At 36.4% G+C, this 10,621-nt stretch overlaps 2 protein-coding genes across 2 annotated transcripts; both read right to left on the bottom strand.

Moving 5' to 3' along the window:
* Nucleotides 1-5: 5 nt before the first annotated feature.
* On the bottom strand, nt 6-4,540 carry LOC148190505 (telomere repeat-binding protein 5-like; the record flags this gene model as incomplete). The annotated part of the gene is made up of 8 exons (XM_088102853.1): nt 4,235-4,540; nt 2,802-3,001; nt 1,784-2,702; nt 1,458-1,673; nt 1,312-1,365; nt 1,135-1,214; nt 707-948; nt 6-324 (listed from the first exon to the last, which is right to left on the bottom strand). Coding segments are annotated over exons 2-8 (1,911 nt in total), but the record flags the coding sequence as incomplete, so codon positions are not given.
* Nucleotides 4,541-6,186: 1,646 nt separating this feature from the next.
* On the bottom strand, nt 6,187-9,314 carry LOC148190504 (oxysterol-binding protein-related protein 3B-like). Its single transcript, XM_088102852.1, has 8 exons — nt 9,063-9,314; nt 8,901-8,973; nt 8,464-8,582; nt 8,122-8,243; nt 7,507-7,683; nt 7,214-7,358; nt 6,873-7,051; nt 6,187-6,565 (listed from the first exon to the last, which is right to left on the bottom strand). Exons 1-8 carry the CDS (start codon nt 9,198-9,200, stop codon nt 6,319-6,321), a joined length of 1,200 nt encoding a protein of 399 aa, XP_087958978.1. The 5' UTR covers nt 9,201-9,314; the 3' UTR covers nt 6,187-6,318.
* Nucleotides 9,315-10,621: the final 1,307 nt, after the last annotated feature.

Genomic DNA, 10,621 nt, shown 5'->3' with positions numbered 1-10,621 from the left:
TACCTTCCAGTTCCAAGTTTCTCAACTGCTTGAACCAATGCTTCCACTTCAGCAACAGAAAAAGGCCTACGAATACGGCGCTGTGCGATTTCGGTTCGCTTTGACTTTTGATGCCCACGTAGCACAGCTAGTGCCTCCATACCCATTTCAGGAACAAGTTCTTTAGAATCTGACAATTTTTTTTCACCTGATGTGTTGATGGGAGAAGGAGCTGAATCATGATCACTTTCAACGAGGTTACCTAAACCTGTTACTTGATGCTCAGCTAACATGTTAGAAAACCCCTGAATCCTTTGATGAATTACAGCAGGAATTGAAGGATACCTGAATATCAATTATCTTCTTTAGACAAAAACTAGAACATTTATGGAAAAAAAGAAGACATTTAATGCAGTCTATGAAAACTATTATGTTAGGTGTAAGTATTCTGCAACTTACATAATTCATCTATAGTGAAGTGGGTCATTCATTCTGATAAAGAAACAAGGAGAGAGAGAGAGAGAGAGAGAGAGAGAGAGAGAGAGAGAGAGAGAGAGAGAAAGGAAAGTTGCTTATTGCTAGTTATGGGAAGAAAATATTATCTGCAAGCACATCTCCATGAAAACAAACATCTCCAAGGAAAGATGAAATGTGTGGAGAGGCAGTGAAAGCCAAAGGATTAACCCAAGCAATGCACTAATGCATTCAATTGCAAGTTAATCATTACCCAGTAAAAGGTTGAGGCACATCCGCAGTAGGAACGCGAAGAGAACTAGTTGCACATGCAGGTGGTAGATTTTGTGAAAAATTAGGCTCCAAGGCGAATCCCAAAGCATCCAGGTGGTTATCATGAGAAATTCCAGTCTGGAGTAGAGTTTTACTGTCATCTCTAATTTTCTTCCCATGGAGAATCACTCCCACGCGTAATCCACCTCCGAGTACTGCAGTCACTGCCTCCATCACTGTCCTCTGTAGAGCAAGATTTCATACATAAGAGTTGCAGCCCAACTTATTTGAAAGGTGCAACCATGATCATACCACATGATGCAGCATGCCAAGAATACACGGATACAGAAACAGATACCATACATCATTACCATCCAAATACAAAAAAAAAAATGATAGTGTGTATGGCATAATAGAATTTTATCATACCTTTAAGGACCCAATGGTTGCAGTTTCTGGAATCTCAATAAAAAGCTCGGGCACTCTAAATGATTTGATCCTAAGCTTCACTGGTTAAAAGAAATACATCTTCATGTAAGAACCCCTTTGAAGACATCAGTCAAATCAAAGAGTAAACTAAGAATAACTCTCTTAATCTTCCCATACCATGAGAATCTCTAGACCGTAATGCAGAGTGCCCCAAGGATGATGTTCCATGATCTGCATCAAAGTTTTGGAATTTCTTTAGTGAAGATTACCCGAGTGGCCAAATAAATTCATTTCTAATGGAAGGAAGTCATTCAGAGTACAACCTTTGCTCATCACGGAAGATGAATATGAAACACTTTGATTCGTTTCATTCTTGAGTGAAAAATAAGTGTCACCATTTCTAATATATCCGTTAGAATTTGTATCAGAGCTACATTTAAAAAGTTTCCTCTTTTTGAAAGGAATGTTCATTTCAGATCTTTGGCTTTTGTAGTAGTTCTTCCTATTGCTGTAAACTGGCTTCAAATTGCCATCCAAAACTAACACGTTGCCAATTGAAAAACAGATTACTGAACAAGCAAGAGTGATGAGTGAAGAAACAAGAAAGCTAGTAATTCCGTATGATAAAAAGGAAAAATAAAAAACTCACCACTATTAGATAATTTATCAGGCTTGGATTCTTGAGCAACTTTAAGATATTTTGAAGCCAATCTTTTGTTTATTTTTCTATCATCTATACAAGTAATTGGTCTAGAGGACTTTATTTTGGTACTAGGGTGAGCACACCCAGAAAATTTTTCGTCATCATCTCTACTATCTACTAGTACATTGTCACAACCTTTGGACAATGAGCTATGAGGCATGCTGTCGTCAGACCCAGACAACTTGGCATTGCAACAAGAACTTACCAGTGCTGGAGGTTTTTCATCCAAGAGATCCTCAGAACAGCACAACCCAGTCCCAGTATCCATGGGAACCTTCCCAAATTTAACATCTTTTACTTTACTTACATCACCATCTAACTTGAAACCAATACTCTCTGGGCTTCGAGAAGAACCTAATTCAACTTTGCTAGCTAAATTTTCAGTTCCGTTTTGGCCTTTTCCATCCACCAGTGTTTCAGCAACAAACTTCTCTGAGCAACTAGAACTTGTTACTATAGAAGCAATGCATGAATGACCTTCAATTTCATGAACTGCGAATTCCTTCAAACAACAATTTTGATTGTACACTTGGGAAGAAATATTAGAGAAACATTTTCTATCACTACTTCCTTCGTCTGAAAGCTCAGCTTTTAATGGTTTATTTGCATATGTGCATCCTTCTTTAACAAAGTCATGCTGACATCTTCTGTCACGACTTGCTTCATCAGAAAGCTCAGTTTTTAATGGTTTATTTGCATCTTGGCACTCCTCTTCTACAAATCCATCCCTATCTTTTTCCAGTGAACTATCACTACATGTGGTAGGATTCTGTTTCCCTTGCAATAAATTGTCAGCTACGGTGGCCAATAAGTCAAATGCACACATTTGTTTCTCTTCCAACCTTCTTTGAAATGTAGCGTTTCTCTGATAAACATTAAAATAAAACATGGACTGGTTTCATACTCTGAAACTAAATAAAAAATAGTAATTAGCTCCAAATGAGAAATAGAACTCATTGTTTACCCTAGCTGATCTAGTAGCTCGGCGCTTGGTTGGCACCTGATGTCCATTAAAGCTATAATATGACCTTTTCTGCAACACCATATCTCAGAGGAACCATGCCAATATAAGGATTGATCAAACACGAAACATCAGCCGTCCAATACTCGTAAATAAACTTGAACTCTACACGCTGCTTGATCCCACCGGTCTCAATATAAAGCCTGACAATAAATACTCATTAGTGATGGCCCAGATGCATTATAGTGAACTAGAAAAAACAAAGGTTTATGCTACTAATGTGGTGAATACCAAAACATATTGTCTGACACAGAAACTGATCTTATCTTCCCCTACATGCAAGGGCGTTAAATTATCTAGTAAGGGCATTAGCTTAAACCAGATGGAGAACGAGTTTAGCTCAAATAAATGTCCAACTAAGCTGGTCTTTCCAGTGTCTTATGTTTAAAATAGGGACTAAGTTCAGAAGCTGCTGCACTGAAAGAAAACATCACGGTAATAATTTTTAAATTAAAAACTCTCACACACATCAATATTTCAAAAGTGTTTTTTTTTTTTTTTCATTTGCAGAATCAAACTTTCACAATTTAAATATTGTTATCGAACAAACTCCAACCACATGTTCTCTAGTTCAGATGCATGAAACCAAATTGGACGCTTACTTCCGGTCTCAATCCCAACTGGTACCTTAGGGAAGCGAAATCAGTCACTTCCATTTGATCAAAGTACCTTGAGGATAAAGGTCATTGATTACATATATGTATATGAATAATTGTACGTAATCATTTTACCAAATGGGAAAATCGGTGCCTAAAACTAAAAGCTAAAACCTATGCACAGATAAGTAAAAATTGAAAATAGACTTAGATGAAGACACAATAAGGAAGCAGGGTGTAAGATACAATTTGCCAAAAATACTCCTATACAACAACAGTTTCCTCAAAAGTCCAAATGTGAATTAAAAAGTAAAGGTAGGTAAAGAAAAATTGAGAGATAAAGGTTAAACCCAGAAAACAAGAAAAGGATACAAAGACGAGGCTAGATTCCAGTCATGTTCACCAGAAGAAAACTAAACTAAATTCAGACCAATAGAGATCTAAAATCATGGAAGAAGATTGAAGTCCGAAAACAACCAATTTACAACCAAAACCCATCACGTGATGCCGGAAACACAGATCAAATCATCACAAGCTCGAAATCATTAATAGAAGTAAAAGAGGAAACTCTGGTCTCAGAAACTGAAAATTCATCTCCCAAAACCATGAAACAGTTCCCGTATATAAAATCATAGGTCAATATTCCAACTTTTTTCTTCCGGAACCAACAGAACCACAAGTCAAACCCCAAGGATAAGCCCGATATTTAAGAAGTAAAAAAAAAGAACTCGGCATATTTTCGAGTAACAAAATCCCATCAAAGTTCAACATGATCATCACCTCTTGGCAAAGATTGTGGTTCAAAGACGAAATCTTTAACTCCCTGAGAATGTGAATTTCGGCAAATTTTTTCAATTTCAAGATGGGTGAGAGATAATTCAGAGTAAAAACGATTCCAACCAGGAAAAAAAAAAGAGCCTGAATTAGGCAGGAAACGTTGGTCGAAGAGGGTGAGGATTTAGAAATTTGTGTTTTTCTCTCATTGTGAATCTGAAATGTGAAATGTGAATCTGATAGAGATTATGATAATGTGTTGTGAATGGCTAAAAGTAAAACCCTGTGAAAACCACCAAAGCAATGGCTTAAACCCCAAGAGTTTATAGCATTGACCGTACGTCAGTGTGACCGGAGCTCTCGGTGATTGCAAGGAAGGGCACAGGATATAGTAGGTCGATGATAAGGCACCCAAAGACCGGTTCCACGCAATTGGATGGGCCAATGCACAATCAGATTCCGACACGTGGCACCCTTTCGATCATGTGGTCGCTTCTGGTCTGAACCATCGTGAAAGACGCTGGCTCCTCACATTTCATCTCTCACTACTGCTACTCCCTCTCTACCTTATAATCATTAATTAATTACACTTACTTTGCATTTCAATTTCATTTGTATCTAATTTGGGGGAATTATTTTTGTGTCTTGTCACTTCCTTACGTCTTCATCATGCACACTACTAAGTGGAGAATGCGATGCACCCACAAATTATAAATATATATAATATACAGTATCAGAAATTCTTTTCTCACGTCGAATTTTCAATGAGTAATATTTTTTGTGTTATTAAAATATTAAATAACAATATTTCTGTTATTTATTTGCTAAAATCCTATCTCTCCCACACCACAACCACTGTCAGCCACCGGATTTCAACTAGAAACAATGCCAACATCGAATTCCATTGTAGTCACCGTGAGCCACCATTAGCCTTCACTACACCTCAACATTGCCACCACCAAAGATCTTTGCATCTTAGAACGCATCAACCATGACCATTAGTAGTAAAAACTTTAACAATTAAGAATATATTATTGAATGAGTTTTTCCTACAAAATTATAAAACTTTGATTAGTAGTAAATTTTTAACAATAATCCAATAAGAATTTACTTTGACTTAATAAGGAGGTAAAAATAATATTCATAATTAAGCACAGAATATAATTGAAACTGTATTTTAATTAAATTTACTGTGAATAATCCAAAAAAAATTCTTTATGCTTTTAAAAAAGAATATACTTTAACTAATGCTCAGAACAACAACAAATTATTTAAAAATATATTTAAGCAATTTTAAATAAAAATAAAAATAATCAATTAAATAATAATAATAAAATAATTAACAATGAATCTATTTTCGAAAATAGTAAAATTAATTTGTTACAAAAATTGTTGTAAAGTGTTCTATTAAACAGTTGTTTCATTTATATTACAATTACCATTTTCATTACCGTTGTTATTACTGGTACCGTTATCGTTGCCATTATTACCGTTATTGTTATCATTGTTGTTACCATTGTGGTTACCGTTATCGATTTTTGCTGTTACTATTACTTAACCAATTTATGATATATGGATGAATATAAATCTTATTTTATAAATTAATTTTATAAAATTAATTAAACTTAAAATCTATTTTTTAATATATTGGAATATATTGATCATTTTACTTTTTACTTAGACAAAAATTTTATTAGTTAACATGCTGAAACTTGTTGAATAAGACTGTTCTTTTGTGAATAATATTGACGAAGAGTAGTTTGAGTGGTCTGAAAAATGGAAATGAAAAAAAAAAATCTTTCGAACGCACATGAATCTTCTTCGAAAAAGAGAAAAAAATGGGACAAACACAAATTATTATTATTTATTTTGACTATAATGATTCAATTTTAAATCAGTCTCATAATGAATTCTAATAAGAGATTGCAGTGTTTTAATCAATTACAAAAAATTCAAGATGAAGAAAAAAAATTGATTAGGCAGAATAATGTACTACAGCTATAAACAAAATTCTTTCACTTATAAATCAATAAAAAAAAAGTTACATGATCTAACCGTGGCATCCAAAAAACCAAAAACACAGAATCTACTCATTCTTTGGACAAATCACCATACTGCCACGGATTAAATTCAATATCTTTATTATCAACATGATCAATGCTGTCTGAGTTATCAATAGCAGTACGATGCTCAGTGTATTTACCATTGTATTGGTAGATCTCCAAATCACCCCATGGAGTTGAAGTCACCTCTTCAGTCAAATCAAACCATCTTGGTGCAAATTTATGCTCTTTGGCTTCTCGGATTTTCTTTTCAGCGCGTTGCCTCTCCTCCAAACTGTAAGAGAAAACAACATAACATCTTAGAGTGAAGTTATGTCCATGGAGAACTCAATAGACAAAATTGGCAGTAAGAAAAATATTTCTAATTTCAAAGTATCCCCACTTTTCAGAAAGAAGCAGATTTCTTTGCTATTCCTAAAAAGTAAATAGTTTCGTCCGGTTGATCCAAATTGTTGAACTTAATAATTTATATCATACTAACCATGCAAAATTGTTAATTTTATACTTGTATTGCTTTTTTTAGAATGCATACTAAGTACATATTTTCAAGCATATGATGAATGAAAGTAAAGCTTAAAAACCTGCTCTTTTCTGCCCCTGATTTGGATAGATCACCCATTTCAAGTGCAAATCTATCTGGACGTAAACGGGAGTCTGATGGCAACAATTTTCTAGGAGCAGTGTCAAAGCTGTTTAATTTATGCGCAAAGTATGTATAGTCGAATTTATCATTTGCTGGTACATCAGCAACATGCCAAACCTGCAGAATAAGTTTCAAGATAAACTATTAATAAAAATTATAAATAACTATGCCTTTACCAGTTATATCATCACATCGTAAAAAGCAAAGCTACTGCTCATTAGCATATAACTGGTCCTGATCATTTTGTATCTTTTTTTCAAACAAAAAAGAAATAAACACCTCTTTCAATTCTGTGTCTGGAAGAGGCTCTCCTTCCAAATCACAAGGTTGATAACTCATTGACTCATTCCACTTTCCAGTCATCAGTATTTTAGGCTCCTCGGCAGAGTTATACACATATCCATCTACTTCATAGCGACCAGCCCTGCAAGATATCAAGAAACAAAAATCTATTTAAAGAATCAATATCTGGATGGGGAATGATAATAGAAATAGAACACAGAAAATGGAAGGGATTTAAGTCATTCAATTCTCCTTAAAATGAAAACACAACTTTAACAAATATCACATACCCAAACCATCCACATGGTTGAAAGTAGAGTACAACTTTGTCCCCTGTTGTCAAGTTCGTCATTATCATCTCGCCAGGTGAATCAATCCATGTTCGTCCAAATATCAAATTATTAACCTTGGTTGGAGGGGGAACCAAATCGATAACTACACCATCCTTTTTGAGGGTTACACGTGTTCTGCAAATAATAATTGCAAAATCTATATTTATTATTTCCTTGCTACCAAATGATATAAAATGACAATTCTGCAGGGAACTAGAAAAGTAAAGCAAAGACAAAATTTGTTGTATAATTATTATATACATACTGCCTCTAATAGCAATAGATTAGGAAGATTCTTCGTTAAAAAAAAAAACTTCTTTTCAGATTCTTCAAGAGAATTGAAATTAGATTTGAAAAAGCATAACAAATTAAATGAACCCAGAATACTGTTGTACGTCTGTCACCCAGCTAGGAAATACTCATAACCCTATCTTTTCAACCTACAATAAATAACTCTGGAAAGTAGAGTGTGGCATATGAATGGAGCAATAGGAAGTTGGAATTATATAGACTATGAGTGACAATAAGAATATAACAATGTGACCTACTAAACAAGTGCAATGTATTGATCACCTTCCAACGGGGTAAACATCAACAGAATTTCCCAAAAACTTAGTCTTTAACTTTGAAGACACATCATATGTAAAATGTTCATTCTCAGCGTGACCAGCACTCATTGGGGGATGGTGACTCACCTGAAATTAAAAATACAGCAAACAAGATATCCAATATAAGGGAGAAGATAACAGAGACGAGGAAATAAAATTTTTATAGATGTATTCACCTAACAATGCAAAAGAAAGTAGTGAGAAGAACTTAACAGTTCTTGCAAATGCTGGTATAAATTTCCAAGGAAACATTATATTAAAGGTGCGGGGAGACAGAGTTCTTATGAATCACATACTTAAAAGGTACCTGTTCTGCAAGAAATGAAACTCCACCATGGTTAGCCATCTCGTAAGTCTCTCCAAGGATAGGGTTAAAAGGCTTCCAGGTCCGTTGGTATGCAAAATACACAGATATAGCCCATGACGCTGCAATGATTCGATGAGTCATAAAAGTAATGAAATAATCAGGAAGTACATGCACCAGGCTCACAGACACTCCAACGTAGTTCGAAGAACAAGAACTAACACAACAGGCTCTGGCGGGCAATTGTTTGGGTCAATTAAATCACATAATCCTTTACTATAAATAAAATATTCAGGTACAGCATTGACCACTTGTCGAAACTAGATAAAATGTTATTCATTCTTAATTTTAACTAAACCCTCCATTACCTTTAAGATTACAATTCAATTGATCAAAACAATTAAAAAATAGCAGAGAATAGAGGGATACAAATAACTCACATGCATACACCATCCTCATGTATGGGTCCTCACATTTATCTGCCTGATCTAACAAGTAGGAGTACTCCATCAACTAGTTCAAACAATTCAAAGTTCAATCAAGTGCTAATACAAACAAATAGAGCAATTTAACAAAGCCAAAAGAAGTGATGGTATGCAAACCTCTGCCATTTTCTGAAGCATAGTCATTGGTTCAAAAATAATAACAGGTAGCGTTACCATTGATGTTACATCTGAGCCAATATATTTGTGCATCATCTTCCAGTAACCGTCTCTTTCCTGAATACAAAATTCAAACATAGGGAAAATGCAATAATATCACGGCATATCACACATTAGATATGTACTCAAAAGAGAAATAGGAAATAAGTAAAACCAAAAAAATGGATGGCATCCGTATGATCAACAATAATAAAACTAAAAGGCAACACGACCAGATAATTTAAAGGAGACAAAGGATCCACTTCCTCCACTTCCTGCACTTCCTCCACTTCTTCCACTTCCTCCACTTCTTCAACTTCGTCAAATTCGTCCACTTCCTCCACTTTCTCCACTTCGTCAACTTCGTCCACTTCGTCCTTTTGTGCACGTCCTCCAGTTCCTCCACTTCCTCCCTCCACTTCTTCCACTTCTTCCACTTAGTCCACTTCGTCAACTTCGTCCAATTCGTCAACTTCCTCCACTTCCTCCACTTCGTGCACTTCCTCAACTTTCTCCACTTCCTCCATTCTTCCACTTACTCCACTTCGTGAACTTCGTCCACTTTATTCACTTCCTCCACTGCCTCCACTTCCTCCACTTCCTCCACTTCGTCAGCTTCGTCCCCTTCCTCCACTTCGACCACTTCTTAGACTTCTTCAACTTCGTAAAACTTCCTCCACTTCCTCCACTTCGCCCACTTTTTCCACTTCGTCCACTTCTTCCACTTCGTCAATTTCGTCCACTTCCTCCTCTTTCCCCACTTCCTCCACTTCGTCCACTTCCTCAACTTCCTCCACTTCCTCCACTCTTCCAGTTGCTCAACTTCTTCAACTTCGTCCACTTCATCCACTTCCTCCACCTCCTCCACTTCCTCCACTTCCTCCTCTTCGTCAACTTCGTCCACTTCGTCCACTTCCTTTACTTCCTCCACTTCCTCCACTCCCTCCACTTCCTCATCTTTGTCAACTTAGTCCACTTTGTCCAATTTGTCAACTTCGTCCACTTCGTCCACTTCGTCCACTTCCTCCACTTATTTCACTTCGTCTACTTGCTCAACTTCCTCCACTTCCACCACTTCCTCCACTTCTTCCACTTCGTCCACTTCTTCAACTTCGTTAAAATTCGTCCACTTCCTCCATTTCCTCCACTTCTTCCACTTCGTCCACTTCGTCAACTTGGTCCACTTCGTCCACTCCCTCCACTTTCTCCAGTTCGTCAACTTCCTCCACTTCCTCAACTTCGTCAACTTCCTCAACTTCTTCCACTTCCTCTACTTCCTCCACTTCGTGCACTTCCTCCACTTCCTCCACTTCCTCCACTTCCTCCACTTCCTTCACTTCCTCCACTTCTTCCACTTCGCCCACGTCGTCAACTTCGTCCAATTCGTTAACTTCCTCCACTTCCTCAATTTCTTCCAGTTCCTCCACTTCGTGCAATTCCTCCACTTCCTCCACTTCCTCCATTTCCTCCACTTCCTTAACTTCGTGAACTTCGTCCACTTTGTCCACTTCCTCCACTTC

Source organism: Vigna umbellata, unplaced genomic scaffold, assembly GCF_029865625.1.
Source record: "Vigna umbellata cultivar VRB3 unplaced genomic scaffold, Vumbellata_1.0 scaffold_865, whole genome shotgun sequence".
NCBI lineage: Eukaryota > Viridiplantae > Streptophyta > Magnoliopsida > Fabales > Fabaceae > Vigna > Vigna umbellata.
Note: the sequence above shows the minus strand (reverse complement) of the source record. Positions and strands in the feature narration are given on the sequence as shown.